This window comes from Cebidichthys violaceus, unplaced genomic scaffold, assembly GCF_023349555.1.
Source record: "Cebidichthys violaceus isolate CVI_PGR_0920_01 unplaced genomic scaffold, fCebVio1.0.p SCAF_6, whole genome shotgun sequence".
In the NCBI taxonomy this organism is placed as follows: domain Eukaryota; kingdom Metazoa; phylum Chordata; class Actinopteri; order Perciformes; family Stichaeidae; genus Cebidichthys; species Cebidichthys violaceus.
The window spans coordinates 15,135,337-15,158,587 of record NW_027176816.1 but is presented as its reverse complement, the minus strand read 5'-3'; the positions used below and the strand labels follow the sequence as shown (position 1 = coordinate 15,158,587).

Below are 23,251 nucleotides of genomic sequence, written 5' to 3'. Positions count from 1 at the left end.
GATGAAAAAAATTGAATCTTGTCATTAGTAGTTTTAATGTTGTGTTCTAAGCTGTTTAGAGCTAGTATTAGGAAGTTAAACAGCTCAGAGTCTCTAATCTCTAATATCTATTTTAAATTGATGTGAAAACATCTTCTTCAAATGACTGGATTTAGCGAAGCTTCTCACCAAAACTACATTTGAACACATCATCATTACTTCACCCAGTACTCATTTTCGCTGAACAGAGCCTGAACGCATCATGATGTAACTGAATGGAGCCTCTGTGCGTTTGCCGTTAGCGGTGCTGCTAACGTTACTAGTTCTCCTTCTGTCAATTTCAACACGGATTGATTGTTTACAATGTAATATTATCAGAGATCGGCGACTAGAAAAGCATAAATGCAGATGTCCTGAGAGCATATTTTACTGAATATTGATCGTCAGTAAAAAAATGTATCACTCTATGATGTTTAAACTGTGTAATAATCCACGGTACACATGCGTGCCGAACCTCGAGGGGGGATCCGTACGGATCACGGATTGACAACGGTCCGTTACACCACCATTGGCTAGTTGGAAAATGTTATCATTTCACCCAATCCTCAGATAAAATATGGAACCAATAGTTTTAGATAAGAAGACTGGGATGAAAATGCATCCTGTATAATGAAAAAAATGGATTTTAGTGAACATTTTATTTTGTGGTGCTGTGGAGGTGAAGGATACTACAACTGACAGAAGCAATCAGATTATATCTCTGGGATGAGGCATACCAGAGGATTACATCAGCGGCTACGACTTATTGGAAGTAATGAGTATGCTAGCCTTTGATTTTAAACGTAGATTCCTTCCATATCTGTGCCTTGGTTTCTTGCATGCAGCTCCATCGTTAGTTTAGGGACTCATGCTGGCACACGTATCATGAGAGGTTTGCTGTGCCAGACATTGCAGACCATTGAGTCCGGTGGTCTCCAGTTAACCAGTCTAACAACTTCCGGGCTGACTGATGCAGTCCCAATGGGCCCCACAGAAGAAAACCTAGAAGAGAGCTGTGACTGCTGATAAGCAGTGATACACATCAACTAACAAGAGGAAATGGGGGCGGATGTATCATCATGGACTGCATTGCAGACTGAGCCGTTCGACCCAGCATTATCCATAGAGTGCTATTAATAGGTCAGTGCCCTGTCAGCAAAACGTACACACAGGAAGGTATCTCCAATCCAGTCACAAACACAGCCACAGTCCCACACAGGCTCATAAATAGGTGGGAGCAGCGTGGGGATCAATACACAGGATGACTCAGATTGCACAGAGCATGGCCGCTACAGCTCTAAACAGCCCCTAATGCCCCCAAACCACATACAGCCTCTGAGATGTAATACTCCAGCTCGGTGTTCACCTGCCAGCGCTGCAAAGAGCAAGCCAAGGACAGAGAGGCTGAATGTTTAAGTGCCTTGTCACTTTAGGCAACAACAAAAAAAGTCCTTCAAAGCGAAAAGGGGGCCGAGCCATTACCACCAGCAAATCACGGTGTCACCTAGACAATGAATCAGGGGAGAGCCTTGAAGGATGAGCACTCAGCCTGGTGTTTTAATCATCTCATCAACATCACCTTTTTTTCCTACAGTTTGGCACAATTAGCCTGAAGCCCTGAATCACCACACACATCTTTAATTTGTTCAAAAGGTAAAAACAACACGTGCCGACAAGCGTGGAGGAGAGCAGCAGCAGGTTGTTGAGAGTAGAAATACCAACTCTTAAACTGCACTCTTCTAAAGTCGATGTGAAACACGTTAAGCTAACGGCTCCTAGCAACCGCTACTGCAGCTCCCGTGTCGACTGAAAATGTTGTCGGCGGGACTGATACACCTTTAGTTACTGATTGGTTCCAGTAAAACAAAAGAAAAGTAGAGAAGGAAATTTCTGGAGAGATTGCGGTGTGAATGCTTGATGTTGAAGAGCTAACGCTAAACTGGATTGCTGGCTTAAAAGGTTAAATAATACCCACGATGCATGAAACATTTGGAATATTTTAAAGTTTGTTGAAATATTTCACATATTTCAACAGACATGGTGTCAAAACTGTGAGAATGGGAGTAGGATAGAACTTGGGACAAACAAATTTGCGTTCTCAGTTTTCATGGGAGTCAATGTTTATTTCCTTTGCTACGTTGTATGAAAGAACACACATCCTGCATTTTGAAGCTAAAATGATGTATGAAGAGTGAAAAAACATTTTGTAACATAAAAGGTATGAATACTAAATCTCGTATGTTGTCTAAAAACACTGAATCCTACATTTCCCATAATGCACCTTCATAGTGTCCCTCTCTGCCTGGTAAACACCCAGGTATTTCAAACTTCATGCCCACAGTTCGTAACACAAGCTTGCTGTTAAAAATGTGTTATGAAAGAATCGTGAGGACGCCACCAGACATTTTACCAAGCTCCTCCAGAACCACAGACAGCATTATACAGTGGTACCAACCATCAAAACACATACACAACTGTGCAAGACTTCCTTTTCTCTCTCATAGATGGAACGAAGGAAAGGAGAGAGGAAACAACACTTTAGTTACTTTATTTGTACACTTTGCTCTTTGAGTCTCTCCTCTGTAGCAATGAGCACCGCTAGCAGGTTAGCATTCCTCTGGAACCCCTCCACACACAGATATATACTGTATATATAGATAGATTATATCTATATATACATTTATATCCTAACTGACAGAAATGGAAAGACATTTTGGTTTGTCTGCATTTACAATATAGTTTGCATCAAGAGATTTTTGAAGGTCAATCTTAACATTGTCATTTTTGGATTAAAACCGCCATCGCCAATATTTTGTCACATTTTCCACTCATTAAACTATTATCATAGTACAAACCTTTCCAAAAATAATAAAGGTCTCTCACAGAAATGCACCCTTGTCAAGATGGATGAGCTTGTGAAAACAGCAACTGGACCATTAGAGTCAATTTAGGTGAAAGGATTCAAATACAAACAGTGTAACAGTGTTCTAATGTGCAATCAACCTGCATCACAGCCAGTATATGAGAGGACGCCGTCTCGATACAACACGTCTGAATTTAAGACCAGCACCAGCCTGATACTATGCTTAAATCATACCCCGCCACAACAATGCAAGCTTTACACACAGATCTGCACACCAACAGCGTGTCTCACTGGTTAGCAGGTGCAGCCTCTGAGTGGACTGCCAAACAGACAGCCTTTCCAGGGCTACAATACAGTGAGGGAAGCCAGCCAGGAGCGGGCACTAGCCACGCTAGCACGGCTAGCAGGATGCATGCACACAATACCTGCAACGCGTGACACGACGTGAATCAATCACACACTCTGATCATATAGATCTCTCCCATACGCACAAGCATGAGTCCAGGCCAGGACACACTCGTCCAAATCCATTGTCTCTGGGTTTGGCGTGGACACACAGACAGATTGATGAAAAGATGGATGGATGGAAGGAAGGATGGATGGAAGGATGGATGGAAGGATGCAGAGGTAGATAGCTCACCGGTTTGCCTTCTTCCTTTCTCTCCACCTCTTTCAGCACATTATCCAGGCTAAGTGTGTCTGTGTGTGTGTATGTGTGTGTATGTGTATGTGTGGTAAGCCGGCAAGGAGACACACTGCTACATCCCCTCCTCTTCCTCTCTCTGACGATCCCTCCCTCCTCTCTCCTCCCTGGCCTTTATTTAATTATTTCCCCTCTCTGTCTCTCTCTCTCTCTCTCTCTCTGTATCGCTCCTCACAGCTGATGGAGTCGCCTTGCTTTTCTCAAGGCTGTTTCTCTCTCTGTCCGTTTGTTCCGTCTTCTTGTTATCCTCGATGAAGTCGTCTCACTGTTTTTTTTGGCGTGGCAGGCTGAGACAAAAATAGAAGAGCGAAGGAAAAGAAAATGCAGTGCCTGCCTTGTTTATTAAGAGCTGATATCTACATAGTACAATGCTCCCCTCTCTCTCTCTCTCTCTCTCTCTCTCTCTCTCTCTCTCTCTCTCTCTCTCTCTCTCTCTCTCTCTCTCTCTCTCTCTCTCTCTCTCTCTCTCTCTCTCACACTGTGTCCCCTCGCCCGCCTCTGTGCCTTGTGTGATGCAGCAGCACTGTAGGCTCCTCCCCGGAGAGACAGCGGTGCCATACAGCTGAGAGAAAGAGAGGGGGATGCTGGCAAAGCGTGGTGGCAGTGGGAGGGGGAAGAGGAGGGTGGAGCTGTAGGTGGATGGGCGGTGCTTGGTGGTGGTGGGGGGGGGTTGCTGGAGAATCCGGTGCAAGGCAGGGCAGCCTGTGCTGAGCGCATCATCATCAAATGGATTTGAATACCTCCCACCCTCCATCGTTCTCTCTCTCCACACAGAGGGGGGTCTGTTCACTCTTCATGCACACACACGCACGCACACACACACACACACACACACACACACACACACACACACACACACACACACACACACTTCAAGGCAAAAAAAAAAACGAGAAGCAAGCTGCTTTTAAGGGGAGCCTTGTCTATTGTTGTCAGTTCTACCATTTGACCAGACATTTAAGGACATCTGTCAGTTTAAAGCATAGAGTTGACAACAATACAAAAATACCATAATCATATGGGACCATATGTCATTTCTTTTTATAAATTAAGCGTTTGCCAATTATGGATTTTACGTTCATTTTTAACTTTCTTTTGATGCAGATGCTCAAAAAACTATTTTCAAGTAGTTCATATCTTTGATTTGATATTGCGTGGCACATCGACTCCATAGCGACCCCAAATTACATTTAGCCTTCAAACACATTTTTCACGCCCTCGGTAACCTCGGCAACCAACAAAACTTGACGCACGCATCAGAACCTTGCAAGAACATACAGTGATTGGGTTAATGCACGTTTTGCGGGCTCCGTAGCGCCCCCTAATGCGTGGCAAGCCTTAATCGGTATAAAGTTGATCCAATATTCACGAAATTTACACATTGCTCTCGTATTTCATATTGGCTTTCATTAATTCAGCTCAACAGGAAGTCTACCATTTTGAATTTTGTGCATTTCTCCAAATTGGCAACCTCTGGTTCTAAAAAGTGAAACCAATGCTCTCTACTGGCCATCAGCGCAACTCCTCTGGTTATATAGAAGTCTATGAGAAAATGACTCTACTTCTCTCTTGATTTATTACCTCAGTAAACATTGTAAACATGAGTTTATGGTCTCAATCTCTAGTTTCAAGTCTTCTTCAATACAGCATGCTGTTCATTTAGTAAATGATGGTCCATTTAGAGTCAAACAGACCATAAAGCAGAGTATGCTTACTTACTTTAAATGTGGTTGAGTGGTCGCTGCCGCTACTAGAGCCGTATACTTCCCTATGTCACTCCTTTGCAGCCTAAATTTGGTTGCAAAGAAAAGATGGCGACGGCTGATATGCTGAACTCGAGGCTTCAAAACATCAGTCTACAAACCAATGGGTGACGTCATGACGACAATATCCACTTCTTATACACAGTTCACGGTTTCTCTTGTATTTTATGCTAACTCTTTTGAACTCCTGCTACAGGTCTCATGGGATACGTCTCAAATGTGGGAAGTCTTAACACCCAAAGGTAAATTACAAAGCTGCGTTGCCATGGCGGGGAATGTTTCGCCATGAAACAGAAAGCTGTAACTCAACCCTGCATTGTTCAATCTGCCCCAAATGTAACATGCTTGATAAGAGTCCAGACCTGAGGATATCTGCATGTCAGTATTGACTCATAGTTATAGTGGCAACAGGGAGACAGCCTTCTAGGATGAACAACATCCAATGGACCTTTACATTGGGTGGTCCACACTTGATATACAGCAACATAATGTGTAGTGTGTTCTCTAGCGCCACATAGTGGACACAGGAAGTGATTAACTCCTTCAAGCAATGTCTGATATTAATGAAACTTCAGAGCATTGTCAATTGATCTCCAGCAACAACACCACAGCTGCCAATCCCACCGAATCAGGCGTGGCTGCAAGGGCCCGTTCTTTGATTGGGTTTTATTTTCTTATCATGATGTATAATACGCTTTTCACTAATCTTGAATAGCAATAGTGAAACAGTGAAATGACAATTTCCTACTCAACAGCGACATCCTGTTTATAAACCACTGTCCTATTACTGTAGTATATTTCAGTCATTCCCAAACACTGGGTCAGGACCCACAGGTGGGTCGCAGGAGATTTATTATGGTCACAACTTTGCATAATTCTCTTCCATTGTCTTTTACTTAACTTTTATATCTGCAGTTCACCTTTGAGCCACACCAGGGAGCCTGAATATTGGTATTGTTCTGATGGTTGTAGCCTACTTACAACACTTATAATAGAGGAAGATCTTAAATATCATTCCCAACCTTTTGTTATTAAAGTACTACAATACTCTGTCGTATTTTCTGTAACGAAGCAACCGATCTACTTCCTCTTTACACCATTCCCAGAGTAAGTGAATATTCATGCGATTTTCGTTTTCAGGTATGTTACTCTGGATGGAAATCATTTCTAAAACGGTGCTGAAATGCCCGTGTGGACAGAGATGTTTTTGTTTTAAAACAGTGTGGATGTAGCCTTTGAGTCAAATAGACCATAAAGCAGAGTATACTTTAGGGCGGGGCTACCTTGTGCAGGTTGCTACGGCGTTGTGGGTGTTTCCGTCTTAGAACTTAAACCCTTTCACAGTGTTTTTTCACTTCATGAAAGTAGTTACATTTTGGTCTTATTCAGCATTTGTTCGTACATAGCTCCACCCTTTCATGTCACTTTTAAGTGCAAAAAACCAAGATGGTGACGACCAAAAAACCAGAACTAAAGGCTTCAAAAAAGCAGTCCACAAACCAATGTGTGACGTCACAGTGAGTACGTCCACTTCTTCCACAGTTTATGATTTAATATAAAAGGCTAGTTTACATTCTGTTTGTTTTACTGATGAGAGGAAATGAAAAGAATGAGATAGTCTCTTAATTGTGTTTATTTAATATCACTTAGAAAGTATTTAACATGTGTTTTCAACATATATGTATTCTAGCTGGTTTACCTTTTCAAGATCACATAATTTGATGTGGAAATAGCAGTAACGTGGTCAGGAATCTTCAGTTAGGCACAAATGTGCTCTTTTATAGATAAGGCCTGTTGACAATTAGACAAACCATCTACTGCATAGTGAATCAGAAGATATCGGTACAGTCCGCCTTGGAAAACAGACAGTGCCTCTCCCTCCTCCACTCAATCTCAATATTTCCTCCTCTCTCAGCACTATCAAAACAGCACTATCCTTCCCTCCTCATGTTCATCAACACCAAGCAAACGAGAAAACACAGCAGGAAGCCCCAGTTATTACTGTTACAGTACAGCACACACATAGACACCAGCTCGGTGTGTGTTTGAGACAGAGAGACCTTCATCACCTACCTACAGAATGACACTGTGCTCTTAACACAGTGAACCAGGAGTCTGCCTCAGCACAAACACACAGGGCTCCCGTCCCATCAGACACACACAGGCCCTCTCACGGGGTGCTGAAACATGCTGTCACAGCAAATAGACGGGGAGTACGTGAGAGAGACGCAAGGCAGAGCAGCAGCCACCTTTACACAGCATTGTTAAAGTTAAAGAGCAATCTTTAGGCTTCTTTATGAAGAGGCTACATATGTATTAGCCCTGTTATGGACCAGTGGCCTGCTCCGCATGTTGCTAGCCTCTTGTCCAGTGTGCTGGGATGGACAAATAGTTGTACAAGCTACAAGGACCAGAGGATTACCAAGCTACAGCATTTGTTAAGATTCGTATTTCCGCCTTAGTCTCCTGGCCTGGGGGTTAAAACGCTGAATGTCTCTAAATGTGAACAAGCAGGAGGGCCTCCATTTGCTGACCATCTTCAGAGCTGCAGTGCTCACCCTCCGTTTCAACAGCTGGAAAATCATAAACTCTTAATTTCACCGACTTCTCTTGGCTGGAATCCACCTCTGGCTGCAAAATTGCATGATCTAAGTGTAACTCTGTGACCGCTGTTCACTCTGAATCATGCCTGGTATTTAAGAGAAATGAGTCTTCTAGAGAGCCCTCTCCCGCCTCCACTTTGTACTTAAACCACAGCCAGGTGCAGGTACAGGGGTGCTTGACCTAGTTTAACAGTGCCATTGGGGGTCCCCGAGGAGGATAAAGGGTTTACTTACTGTCTTCTCCAGGGCAGGGCAAGCCGGGCCGCTCCGGGATACTGGGGAAGACTGCAGAAGACAGAAAATGAAAGGAGATTTCAATCTGATGTTTTCTGCTCCTGTCTCCAAGCAGAGGTGTGAGAACAATAAGCTAAATGTAATCCCTAACCCTCAACCATATGCCATCCAGATGAACACCCTGAATTTGTAATAATTGTATTAATTATTTTTATGAATAAAATAATAATTATTATTATGAATAAACGAAAAAATGGTAAATAATTTAGCAAGTTATGTGCCTTATTGTTGTGTTTTAAGTCTTCTCAGGTTGCCCATTGTGGCGAAAAGTTAAGTTGTATTAATGATTATACAATGTAGTTAAAGTAGGAGCTAACTCACCGTGCAGCAGTAGACCAGACCTCTTGGTTCGATTGTAAATACGAAATGCCTCCTCCAGCTCCATCTGAGACGAGATGGTACAAGGGTCCCCTACACACGCACGCACGCACGCACGCACGCACGCACACACGCACACACACACACACACACACACACACACACACACACACACACACACACACAGTCTGAATACATACTGTACATAACTGTGCATAGAGGCATCTGATCATATCATTAATTTAGGAAGAAAAGTCCTTGTGTCTTGGCAAGCCAGTCAAAGGTTGAGGAGCTGTCATTCCCGAATACTGGGTCGGGACCCACAGGTCTTTTATTAGGGTCAAATAATTTAGCAGAATTTCCTACATAGCCTAGTATTTTATCATTTCCATTTGCAGTACACCTTTGAGCCACATAAGGGAGCCTGCATGTTCCTATTGTTCTGATCATTGTAATCTACTTATAACATAGAATCTGATATAAATTTAATTTTATTTGTTTTTCTACTCATGAGAGGAAATGAAGAGAATGTGATAGTCTGTTAACTTCTCCTAAATCACGTTACCTACACACAAAGTTAATACTTAAAGGGCTTTGCTCCTTGTATAACACATTGTAGTTTAAAAAAACATCTTAAAGATACATTTAAAAAATAAAAAATAAATCCCAGAAGCTTAAGAGTCAATGTAGTACGGACCAGCACCAATTATTTCTAGCAGACACCCTGTCGTGAGGCACACCCACCTTCATCATCGATCCACTTGAGTGTGATGGGCTGCTGCTTGGCAACGCTGCACATCGTTCTCACCTCCTCACGCAACTCCACGAAGGTTACCGTGGCTGCCAAGTCTGCGATCAACATGTCCCTGATGCACACACACAGAAAATGTCAAGAGTCACTTTGTGGAAGTGGACCAGAGATCAAGAGATCCCACAGGGGGGGTCCCAAGAGAAAGGAGGAAACCACTCACTACTATTGAATTCAAAGCACACTTATCTCATCTGGCAAGAAACTCACAGTCCTTGGACGTGCAAATGGGTTTGACAGAGAGATGATGTTGGCTGGGTTTGTAGATTTAATGACTCACTGATCATGTCTGTTGTATGTGTTGGCTCAGGTCAGCCTCAGGTGTGTACCAGCTTTCACCAATGTTAACTGGCGCATTCAGAACAGAGCATGCCGGTGTTGAATGGTGTCACCCAAAATGGTTCTACAGATTGTGGAATCGAGGATCAGTTTACTAGCCATAAGAGGTACTACTCAGATGTTTAACGAACATGAAGGTCTATTCTTGACATTGGAACAGATGAAGACAGTGGAAAACTCATGAGTAACACAAGATCCACATTTCATGGTTAAGATTATTCAGTATAATGTTTTCTGTTTCTACAGAAAGGTGTAAAACGTTTTCCAGGCAGGGAGAATCTAATGAAAGCTGTTATCAGGGGGGCATTATGTGTTATGTGTGTGCAGTTTGTGCCTCTAATTTACTGCATTATCATTTACATTTAAGTCATAAAGCTAGCATCTGTTTATAAAAGATACCCCAATTACCCCAAAATGTCTTTAACTCTATTTTTCAAGTGGCCTGAAATGACATAAGTTCTTGCCATTTTGTGTGACACATGAAAAAGATCTGCTAAATTCAGGATTTATCATACATCGATGTGTTTGTGGCGGCCTGTCACAGTATCAGCATTGACTGCCACATATTGATTTCCTATGTTATTGTCATCCATAGTGATTATTTGCATAAAAACACAATTCAAATGATTAGGAAATATGTGATTGTATTCTTATTTAAATATTTGATTTGATTCAATTTGAATCACATCTTAAACGCTGCTTAGAGCAAGTGTTGGTGTGAGTTAAACAGGTCATATTTCCCTCTTTAATTTCTATTTTATACATAATATCTCTCCTTTGTTTTTTCAACTCCTCTGTATGTTCGGTACACTGAGAAATTGACAATAAAACTGACTTTGTCTTCCAAATATCCTTTTCCCCTATGAAGTGTAGAAGCTCCAGACACTCTGACCTGTGTTCCACTGGGACTTTTGAATACTGAAGCTGTAAACTAGACAGTTGCTCCTAGCTGATGTCCAGCTGCTGGGAAATAAGATGGATGAGATAAGACTCAGACATCTTTACAGAAACCTGGCTTCATCATAACACCCTGCATCAAGCTATTACACCTGGCAGGCCACAGACAGAAGGCAAGACTCCGGGAACAAGAGGGGAGGCGAGCCATGTGTTTACATCAGTGGTGATTGGTGCTCAAACGTAGTCAAAGTGTTTTTGTTGCTGCCGTTTACATTCCTCCCGATGCAAATTCCAAAAATGCACTACAGGAATTGTACGAGGTCATCAGCAGACACATAATAAAAAGAAATGATGGTAATTTTATCATAGCTGGTGATTTTCATCAAATAAACTTGAATTCCCCCAGCGGGTCCACTTCTCCCCCAGAGGATATTCCTGGCAGCTACAAAGCCCCCCCGTCCCCCCTCAGCTCAGCCTTTAACACAATCTCCCTCATGTAACTGATTGGTAAACTTAGCACTCTCTACTTGAGCACCTCACTCTGTAACTGGTTATTAGATTCTCTCACAAACAGACCCCAGCACCTCATCCGCTCTAGTGTTGAACACCGGAGTCCTCCAGGACTGTGTGCTCAGCCCCCTCTTTCACGCTGTACACCCACCACTGCTACCCCAAACATGAAGAGAACTCTGTTGTGAAGTTTGCAGATGACGTCATCGGCCGGATTACAAACAACAACTTCATAAAGAGAATCAACAACCTTTAGAGTGGAGCTCAGAGAACAACTTGCTGCTCAACGTCACTAAAACCAAGGAGCTGATGGTTGATTTTAGAAAAAAGGAGGCGAAGATGGCCATGAATAACCTTGTGACCGTGTAATCAGTGGATGACTTTTTTAAATAAGGGTGTGCATGTTTAGTTTCAACAGCCACCCTCACTGCTCGGCTGCTGGCTGAATATGATATTGTGGGAGCTGCAGTATTTATTCACGCAGCTGCTGAAAATCAGGGTTTTGACTGGAGACTGGGCGAGTGTGTCTGACAGGAGTGTGTGTGTGTGTGTGTGTGTGTGTGTGTGTGTGTGTGTGTGTGTGTGTGTGTGTGTGTGTGGGGCTCTTTATGGTGAGTGTTAGTTGGACTCTGAAAAGGTGGAGCAAAGACAGCTTGCTTCCCAGCAGGCATTGCTCCACATAGTCAAAACCCACACAAGTCAATGTGGAATGATGTCATGCACACACACACTGTGTGCATGACATCATGCACACAGTGATATCATAATGATATCATATATTTACTTTGACATTTTATCAGGTACCCATCTTCCAGAATTTCTTGACTAAACCGGAGTGAACGTTATAATATAATTAAAAACATATATGATGTGCTAGTGTCTCCTACTGCATGTTCCCTCTGTCCTCCTTGTAGACATATTAAGAATTATTTCTGTTTTTTAAAAACCAAACCTATTGAAGCTCAATGCATGAGGAGAAATCTCGGAGTGTGACTAGAGGCAAGAGTATGTCTGACCCTTGCTCAGTTTGCTCTTGAAACTCCAGAGTGCTCAGCACACTGAGGGATCGGCCCTGTTCAAGAACATAAAGCCACCTAATCACCATGTTGATCTTTGATCCCTCTAATCACCTGTAGCTCAACCACTGTACAATGGTCACTGTGTGACGGTATGGTATGATGGTAACATGCATTGTGTATTACTGGTTTCCAAATACTACAGTACAACACATTCCAGTTTTCACTATTTTGGGAAATTCCATTAAACAGAATGGAGGTAGTTGACCTACAGAATTTGTGGCCGAAGACATGAAATGAATGCAGCCGTGGATAGTAAGCTGTGTTTAGTGTGCTGGACTTCATAGAATGATGACAACAGACAGGCACCTAAATCTAAAATGTCTATACAACACTATAGAGTTAGACCCCAGGTTTCATACTCGCAAGTAAGACTTCCAGACAACAACACACTGTAAGGAGTGATAGTGAGCTTCACTTCCAATGGTTCTTGGCAATCTCTTGTTACCACCCGCGACATGTGGCTGTTTCACCTTGTGAGTCTGTGTGTGAGTCATCATGGCAGAATGTGGTCAGGAGAAACCTTCTGCAGCTAACAAGAATCTAATCAGAGAAGAAAGATGTTCTAAGAACGTTGTGTTGTGGAAACACTCAATCCTTCCGTAGCCTGTTTACTACTCGTTTATCTTTACTTTGGCCAGTGTTTGGTCAGCAGCTGTTAGAATCTCTCTCCATTGTTCTCTTCACTCTATTAGTGAGTCTATCATACTGAGCTGTTTTACTCTGCCCTATGAAACACATGGGCTTTATGGAAGAGATGTGAAAATCAGTTTGAACCAATCTGCTACATGTAAAAAATACATATGTGTGTGTGTGTGTGTGTGTGTGTGTGTGTGTGTGTGTGTGTGTGTGTGTGTGTGTGTGTGTGTGTGTGTGTGTGTGTGTGTGTGTGTGTGTTTGTTTGTGTGTGTGTGTGTGTGTGCGCACACCAATCTTTAAGGTTGAAATTGGTGAAGAACCTGAAATTATCTTTTTGCTAGGTTATCTGCTCCCAACCTGTGTTACCATAAAAATAAAAGAACTCTTCAGCAGATATTGATAGGAAAGTACTGGTTTTTGTATTGCTACTGTATCCACCCTTCTTCCTAATCACAAAACACTTGAAAATATTGACAGCAGAACTTTTCACATAGTGACCAGGAGACCTTGACCTGCACTGTCTGCACAGCAACCTGTGACAAACAGGTACAACAGACTTGAATGCATATTCAACATACCACATCATTCAAGATTATTTCAAAACTGACTAGATTAGAGTTTAGTGGGACCACATTACCCCTCAGCCCGGGTATTACTCAGCCGAGAGCTGAAAAGCACTTCTGACCCAATTCAGAGTTCTGAGTAAGTTCAGTAAACTGCAACCTGAGAAGCAGCAACATGTCAACAATAAAGAGATGTGTACCCTAAAGACATCCTAGGTTCAGCTCCAACAACAGTGAATGACACGTGTCGGTCACATGACCATTAGCCTCTTACTGCCTAGTGTTCATCAATCTGAATAAATGGACTGTACTTGTGTAGCGCCTTTCTTCTGACCACTCAAAGCTCTGTAACACTACATGTCATCATTCACACCCATTCATACTCTAATGACAGAGGCTACCATGCCACCTGCACATCAGGAGCAAATTGGGGTTGAGTGCCTTGCTCAAGGGTACTTTGACATGGACTGGAGAACCCAGGGATCGAATCGCCGTATCGGTCACCATGACGTCGCCCATTACATGGTACAGTTGAAGACAGGAAAGAGGTAGACAGAGGGGGCACAACATGCAGCCAAGGGCCACGGGTTAGAACCCGGGCCACTACAGTAAGGACTCAGCCTTAGTATATGTGGTGCCCGCTCTATTGTTTAGAAGCCTTGAGATCTGGATTTTGGCTGTTGCTATCTTGTTCTTTTGGAACCAGAAGTGACTAGAGGTTGGAGCTAAGTACAACAGAAAGCTGAATAAGACATTTTTAGGCGACCAAAATGTTACAAATAACTTTCACGAACTAAAAGCACACTGTGAAAGGGTTAAAGATCTAAGACGAAACCAAGGATAGCTCCCAGACCGGACAACGCCGTGGTAGAGACCTGTCAATCACAAAGCATACTCTGCTTTATAGTCCATTTGACTCTAAATGGATCATAACTTACTAAATGAACATCATGCTGTATTGAAGAAGATTTGAAACTAGAGATTGAGACCATAAACTCATGTTTACAATGTTTACTGAGGTAATAAATCAAGAGAGAAGTAGAGTCATTTTCTCATAGACTTCTATACAACCAGTGGAGTCGCCCTGATGGCCATCAGAGAGAATGCAGTTTTAAGACACTTCAGCTTTGGCTTCCCTTTTCAGAACCAGAGGCTGCTCTGTGCTTTGAAACTTCTTTCTGCCAATTCAAAAATGTAAAAGTGTAAAAAAAAAAAACTAAGTGTAAAAGAGCGGGGCACAAGTCCCCACAAAGTTATTTGGAGTTGTGAGGTCCTTTTAAGCATGCCAACTTGATTACTGAACAAATGAACAAGGGGGCTTTTCATTGTTGAACCTTTTCGGATCTCTGAATCATTAGATGGCAGTGTGTAACAAGGCTCAGTACACTGTGGACTCTGTTAGTCCAGCATGGATCCAGAAGGTATTCCACAACATCATCCATGCATGCACTTAGTGGCATGGCAATGTCAACTAACCAGTTCTGAAGAGATTGGTAAATGAGTTGATCATCAGGGAGTAATAGATCATATGTATATTTCATTTTATTAATGTATAATTAATTTATTAAGTAAATGACTAAAGGTGTGGTCCCATGAGCCCCATATCAGCGCATCACAGATGTATCCGTGTCTCATTTTTAACAAGTAATGGCAGTACAGGAATGCATCATTAGGAAACAGTGTCTCCATTACTTGTCCACCAGAGAACACTGATAATTCAATATTTACAGCCACTTACTCCATATCTTGGTCACAGTTCTTTAAATATCAAATCTACTAACTTTGTTCTAGATCTTTCTCTGTCTCAGCAACACACTATTGCCACATCTGGCAACTAACGTTCACCAAGAAGGTGACTAGAGGGCGTTAACATGCTGTTATTAGATTAGATTAGTCCTCACCGGTCCACTCTCAATCTCAAACTTTGCATTGCAAGGTTTATATATATATATATATATATATATATATATATATATATATATATATATATATATATATATATATATATATATATATATATACACACACACACACACATACATATATACACCTTTGTTAGATATTGTTAATATAACACCAGCATTGATGCATTTCATCAAAGTACTGTCATATTATTTCGTTTATGGCTTCAAACACTTGTCAAAGCGTACAGTTACTCTTTGATGATATAACGTTAAATCATTGGGGCCCAGACCAGCATCCTCGTTACTACAACACTTAAAAGAACACACCGAGAGACTTTACCACAATACATTGCCACCAATGCTTGTATCATATCTTTCTTTTTTTTTTGTATTGTTAAACTAGTGGTATTACTTTAATTCTTATTATTGTGACTGTGCCCAGGTGAGTTTGACATTGGTCAGGTAACCATGTCTGACTGACCTAGCTTGATCTCAGGACCCCACACACCAGCAAGTATTCCACAGGTGTTTCCCTTGTCCTCGTTAACGCCGGCTAACGTTACTGTTTCCTAATTGTCAAATAACGTACTCACCCGCAGTAGTGTGCTTTAATTTTCACCAACTCCGAGTCCAAGTCCATTATGGATCCATTTGACGCCAGCATATGCATTGCACAGTTTGGTGTAACGTTAACGATAACTAGCCCAACGTAACTGGACAGGCCCAAACTAGCTGTATCACATGGTCACGTCGGCAGATAAAAGCGGACCGTTACATAACACGGACAGGAGTAACGTTCTGTCCGATACACTCGAAAGCAAACTTGTCGAGCTACTGCGAAGTTTCTTTCGTTAAGTCAACGATAGCGGTTTCTCCGGCGGAGGAGTAGTCAATACCGCCTGTTAGACACCACCGTTTTTGGGTGAATATTTCAAAATAAGACACATACTAACAAAGTTATGCTGAATTGGGATACGTGTTAAGACAAGCGCTTTTATTTTGAAAGTGAAACCTCGCAAGCCCTGGTCGCGTGAGAACAAAGTCTGGTTGACTTGACACATGTTTTATGGCTCACTATGGTTACCGGAATCCAAATTCACCTGTCCCTCTGTTTCTGACGGGACGTGTCAAGAAAAACGTCCCTCGCAGTCATGTTAGATTAGTAGACAGTTCAAAGTGACTTTATAGCGGACTTATTGAAGGTTGCATGATGGTATTTCCCTCTCTTCTCCTCATACAGGTGGTCTGTCTGATCAACTTCTTCATAGTATATTTACGCTCTTTTATTGTAACGTCCTTAGAGGGCGTCTCTTTTCATTCCCTGACATAATTCACCGATAATGTCAACAATACTTTTTAAATGTTTTTTAACACAATGTTATATTTTTTATGTCTTAATAAAAGCCTTGGAGAAATGTTGTCTCCTGTGCCGTATTTTCTCTCAAGAAGACCCACAAAGGACAAGTCAAAGAAATGAACATACAGTATTTTATGGAGTGGTTGAGGGTTCCACTACAATACTGCTGTTCTTAAGCGCCACCTGCTGGTTGATTATAACCAACTTCAGAAAACGTTGAGAGTGATTTACCACTCAGACATTCTATTTCCTTGGTGACGGTAAACGGCTGCAGTTTATTGCAGTAAGTGTGGATAATTGGTTTGGAATGATTATCATCTTAACCATCTTCAAAGTATCCTCATTACCCATCTTTATTTTATTTGCTAAAATAAATTGTGAGTTATATAGAATTAGCAAAAGAGCAAACATTATTTTTTTTACATGCAGTTAAGAAATCTTTAATAAACATGGACAGCTGGTTCACCCACCTCTTGCACGGAAAAAAAGATGTAGGAAAGGAAAAAAAGTCTCAAGTGGATGTTAGGTTTGTATGGAGACAGAAAGTAATTCCTCTGACAATAGAGCTAACCCTGAGGATATGGCATCCTGCATTCTGTTCCATAGAATACAACCAGCTTCAGTGACACTGCAGATTGTGAAGGAGACATTTGTTAGAGGATTTATATGGATCTTACATTGAATCAAAAGTCAATTCAGCCAAAAACATGGGGTTGCAGGTCTGTTTACCATTCTGAGACCGGATGAGGGAAGAGTTAGCATGGTGGCACCACACCGGCTACCAGGGCCAAAATGAGTACTGACCCGTCTTTGTCCTACTCTCTGTGTACCAACCCATGCTTCTATAGAGATATATAACTACAGAGCCCATAGGTAATGTGAGTCATGTATTATTTATACAAATTGATTTGTAAATATGAATGATGTAAAGCAAAATTAACAAAAATAATAAAAGCCTTCAACAAGACAATGCAGAACCTGTATACCATCATGGTTTCACTTGTTCCTCAGTGGTGATCTGATAAGATTCCAGACACCAGAACTCCAGAATACTGTGAAGTATAAAGAGCTTTCCTTGGCAGCGATGGGCTTAATCAGTGTTGTGTGAACTTGTTTGCTGAAGGCTTGAATGTAACGGACGTTCATGTATATGGACACGTCCCACACGGGTCGAGCGCATTCAGTGTCATTAAAGTTTTATCCAGATGCAACATGGAGCAACAGTGGGTTGCCATGTCTGTTTGCAGAACTTTACGACACCAACATAAGAGAAGAAAAGGGGATATTATAAGGGCCCGAGCAACCGACAACATCGGGCCGTGAAGGCCCTATTGAAATTCGAAAACATAGTACATCCGGCGCATATTTGGGGAACTTGCCATACTCTAAAACTCACCAAATTTTGCACACTTGTCAGGTCTGGTGAATATAGCAATCTGATGTAGGTTGCATATTTGTGTGTAACAAAATTGCTCTCTAGCGCCCCCTACATGTCCGATTTACTAGCTCTACAAAAAGCCTCTCAGACCCCTAAACTCTGCCTACTTGGATCTTCCGACATTTTGAATTTTGTGAAAAACACATCTTTGCAAACTCCTCCTAAACGCTGAGTCAGATTGCTACCAAATTTGCTGCGGATCATTACTGGATCTACATCATCAACTTTTTTTGAAAGCTTTTTGATATCTCTTTGCATCTACAAGATATGGACCAATACATTTCTTAGAGGCGTGGCTTATATATGTCTACATGCTAATTTTCACTAATACTCACAGCGCCACCTTCTGGCGAGAGGAAATACAGCAAATATAGGAAGGGTTCACTATTTGCTAGGCATAATTTCCAGTGTCAGGCAGTCCACGCGGGAAAAGAACGTTGGACTCGCGAGCGCACTGTCCAACGGTCACGGACATTCTCGGCTGCGCAGGCCGGAGTCCTGCCAGCACCCCTGACGTGCTGGAGGATGCGAGGGCCCGTTCATTGCTGCTGTTAGCAGCTTTAATTGTGTTTATTGTGTGTTTGATGTATTACTGTTTCAACTGGATGCTAATGTTATCTTAACAGATATAGCTAAATGACTAAGCTGTAATTTTAAGCTATAATGCTAGATTTCGGTTTTACATATGCTGTTGAGCAAATGTTTGATTAATGCTCACATGTATATTTAAATGTAATTTTATGAATGTTGATACTCGTAAGAGCTCATATATGTTTTATCTGTTCCGTAGCTCTTACGGTGTTTTCTGGAGATAGTGCTCATCAAAATAAGGCTGACAGTTGAGCATAAATAAAGGCCTCTGGAAACAGGATTAGGAGCCTATTGGAGTCGCGAGAGAGATGGGAATTTAGGAAGAGTTTGCCTGACAGGGAAATTTTTAGCAAATCTACAATTGGTACCCTCATCTAAGTATTAAGCCATGTCCACACTACTACGTTTCCATTTTAAAACCCATATCTTTTGCTACGTTTACACTTAGCGTCCACACTAATCCGGAGTTTTAGAGCTTTAAAAGTTAAAGTTTTTAAAGTTGAAAAACGCTTCCAAGGACGGATACGTTTCAAAACAGGGTTACCTCCTTGTGTAGACAGGCGGAAGTGCATAAGTTTGGAAACGATACCGTGGACACCCACGTTTGCTATTTGATTGGGTCTTCACAGTCACAACTAGTACTCCCCTGATTCGTCACACCCTTATCACGTGACCCTTTTCCGGAAGAAAACAAACAACAACAGCCTTGATCACCGATCGACAGCATTTCATAATTCTACTACTGCCGACATGCAGAGGAAGCAGATGTTATTGGAGCAATTAACGAGCGGCGTGTCTCGTGGTGTTATCAGCCATACGGAGCGGACGTCTCAAGTCACGGTTGGTGGCTTTGAGGAGGAAGACGGACACAAAACGGAGGACTTTCCTTTTCTTAATAATGCTTATTTTGTTCTGCACAACTATTGTGAAGTCCACACATAAACTGTCAAGGAACAAAAGCATAAATGCTCTCCAGTACAACAGAGACTTCAGCCACCAGCAGAGCTACAACTTTGAGAACAGACAACAACTCTCCTACCCGCTGGAATTCACTCCTGTGGAATCAATTAGAAAGCTAGAGACAAGGAGAGCATTACGTAGAGGGTTTACAAACAAGATAACAGTGACAAATGTCTACAGAGGGCGTCGCAATGGAAAAGGAGTCAATGACTCAGGGTGGAGAGGGTGAGAGAGTGTTGGAGGAGAGTTCATATCAGTTCTTTTAACATTTGTTTTGGAGGAAAGGGGCAAAGAATCTGGGGTCCTACACCAGACATAATGGGGTACATTTTATGGCCAAAAAAATATGGACACTGATCCCATGTCTTTGTACTTTTGCTTTGTGGATGTTTTAATGGTTTAGGCTATCCTCCTCACTTCCAGTTAAGATAACTCTTAATGCTACAACAAACAATGATAGTTCATATCATATTTACTTATTATATTATTTTAAAATCCCTTTTGCATGTCTTTTTATATTGTCTCTTTATGGCTGTGTGTATAATTCATATTCTGTCTTAATGCCAATTGAGTCAAATATAAAGCACTATGTATTGTTGGAAAAGTAGAAGCACATTAATGCATTTATATTATTGAAATATTTTAAATTAAGGTTCACCTCATTAGCATTATTGTACCGGGTCGCATCTTCATTACTCATGCTAGCATGCTAAGTGACCAACACACGATGAAGCGTGACCGACAGGTGCATGCTGGGTGTCGATATGCTAATTCTGAAATGCTTCGGGATGTCTGCTTTCAGTGAGGCGTGTGGGGCCTTTCTTGCCGTCGTTGACAATGATCCCTGATGTGATTGCAGAGACTCATTCAACTCTAAATGTAGGCTTACTCACAGAAGGCCGCGGAGACAGGTGAGTACAGTACCGCACTGATTTCTGGATGCAACTCACTGTACAGAGAGGGACATCAACAACCTGCAGACCAAGGTAGGGCTGCCTGCATCTTACTTTTGCCTGCCTTGTGATTGTTCTGCTGTCAAGGTGGCAGGTTATTTAATTTCTGTAGCTGCTTGAAGAAGGCTATAGGCCAGGGATGTCAAACTCATTTTCACCCTGGGCCACATGGTTGCCCTCAAAGGGCCAGTTGTAACTGTAAGACTGTTAGTGTAGCTACTCCCTAACATATTGTTCAACAACTGTCTCTGCATTTGATTATTGTTTATTCGTATAAACATATTGTACATGCAGTTATATAAATGTAAAAAATATATTCAAGCACATTTCTGTTATTATAACATACATTTAGGGTTAAGAAACCCACATTACGCTATCAAAGATCAAGCTATGTCTTAGATATGTCTTTGAAAATAACAAAGACAAATATCATCAAACACAAGTTATTACATTAACTTTGTTCAAAGCTATTTTTGTCACCTCTCTGCATCACTAATGTCCCTCCCCGTCGCAGTAGGAGCTGGCTCAAATTGTCGCAGCTGCAGCTAGCACAAGCACTTCCTGTTGCAAGCTCAGCTGCCGCGACAAGTTGTGGTAGCTGCCACAACTTTCCTTGGTAGATGCCACTGTTTGGGAGAGGTGCCGTGCCAGTTGCCAGTTTTTAGCCTTTATGTTTCGTTATTTGACAATATGTGACAATGCATTAAGGTCCTTAAGGGTATGATTGTTGGTAGTTGTAATTGCTTTAGTAAATTGTCACAGTATGGCTACTCATTTTACTTAAACTAAGCTAATTTAGGCTAACGTCAGTTTGCACTTGTTGCCATGGCAACGATAAACACTTTCAGTCAACGGACTGTAGGAATGCAAATTGTAAATTATGCAGGGATGTGCGGTCAGGGGAGGCATCATGAAAAGTAAAAAACAAATAATGCTAAAATAAAATAAATATTAATATTGCTCTACTGATCTGTGCTATAAATCTAATTTCTGTATGATTCCAATCATTTCAAGCATTTGTATAATCAAAATCGCTGAATTAGCGCATATCCTGTTCAAACAGAGAGGAGACACGTGAGGTGAGGTAGTGACGAGCCTCACCGCACCTCAGATTGCGCAATCCCTGACTAACTGGGTTGAGCGTGTGCCTTTTGCTTTCACATGGAAACGGAGTTTTCAAACGAAAACGATCTCCGTCCACACGGCGTTTCAGCCATCGTTTTCGAAATGATCTCCGTCCACACTACATGCCTGAAAATGAATATCGTGACTCTTCACGTACACTGGGCATGCGCCGATGTAAACAGGAAGTAGATTGTCGTATTTTACCAGAGTAATAAAGTAGTCTTTAATGATCTTAAGTACATGTTTGATACTTAAGATCTTCTCTCAAATCTTCCTCTTTAAACTCAAACAGATACAGTTCGTGGAAAGTTTTATTTTTCAGACCTAATGTTAGTTACAGTGCTGGGGGTCTCTCTCTCTCTGATCACTGATCACTGATCTCTCTCTCTCATGCTGCTCACTGATAGCTTCAATAACAGCTGTTTCCTCCGCAGACATGCAGACTTTAACTGGACAACAGCTGCTAGTAAAGACAACAAGGTCAGCAACGCCTGTAATCAGTTGTCTGTGTTAACGTATCTGTCTTCGGGAGCGTTTCTAAAGTCCTCCGTTTTCGGTGCTCGAAAACGCTGGCGCAGTGTGGACGCTCAGTGTAAACGCAGCAAAACATATGCGTTTTCAAATAGAAACGGAGTAGTGTGGATGTAGCATAAGTGATGCCATCAAGTGTTTCCATAGATGTTCTCGTGAGATGGTCCAGGTTAATGATGCCAGCCTCAACAAACCTAGTCCTTAATGTAGAGGAGGAAACATGGTGTCATTATATTCCTAGCCAGGGATCAGGGGTCAGGGGTCCGTGTGACCTTTATGGTCTGCCGGGCTTCAATCACTGAACTATAAAAAAAGAGTAAGTCAAGTCAGCAGAAAAAAGCTGTTCAAGCAGCCCGAGCTGTCCAGCTGAGAAGCAGCGGAGCAGGAACCAACCAGCAGTGGCCGCAGCCATTCAGCAGCCTCTGTGCTGTCTGCAGTCTGAAGGCCAACATCTCAAAGGTGTGCTGCAGATATACATCTTGAAGAAAAGACTATGAAAGATTGGGATTGTCTGGTCTAGAGCATAGATTCAGAATAGTTCATGTTTCAAGATAAATAAGTATCTCTCCCCTCTGGAGGAGTTGGACATTTTCTATTCCAATACAACCGAGAGGCTCCAGTGTGGTTCATTAGATTGAAGTGGTTGGCCACGGGGCTCTTTTAGTCATGGTGATGGAAGGTCTTGCAAGTGAAGTTTCACAGTTGGTAATTGCCTGATTCCACAGGACTCTGAGGTTTGAGGTCTTTTGAAAGTGGTTGTCCAGGTGTCCTTTAAGGGCAGGGTCTGTGGCTGTGACACGCTCTGACATGCCAATGTTTTTTGATGGCAGAGGACATTTCTATGGCCAGAGGTGAGTACTGAACAGCGCCAGTGATCCTGTTATCCATGGTGTCAGTCATGGTGGTGTTCACTCTGACCGTGTAAGGCTGGGAAAGCGTTTGGAGGCCGTCACTGTCTGTTGTACCCTCTTTGTAAGAAGTCTGTCGTTTGTTTTTTG

General features: G+C 42.0%; 1 protein-coding gene across 3 annotated transcripts in view; it reads right to left on the bottom strand.

Annotated features, from left to right (window-relative positions):
- prkcz (protein kinase C, zeta) overlaps positions 1-16,163 on the bottom strand; it is a 111,137-nt gene extending 94,974 nt beyond the window's left edge. For 2 of the 3 annotated variants that reach the window (XM_068732946.1, XM_068732947.1), the window contains exons 1-4: positions 15,892-16,163; positions 9,307-9,428; positions 8,566-8,655; positions 8,185-8,235 (exon numbers count right to left, since the gene is read on the bottom strand). In XM_068732946.1, coding sequence (XP_068589047.1) covers positions 8,185-8,235; positions 8,566-8,655; positions 9,307-9,428; positions 15,892-15,968 — 340 coding nt within the window. In that variant the 5' untranslated portion in view covers positions 15,969-16,163. Of the gene's footprint in view, positions 1-3,521; positions 4,073-8,184; positions 8,236-8,565; positions 8,656-9,306; positions 9,429-15,891 lie in introns of those variants that run through there. The other variant, XM_068732949.1, reaches the window with a different exon arrangement.
- Between the last annotated feature and the right edge of the window lie 7,088 nt (positions 16,164-23,251).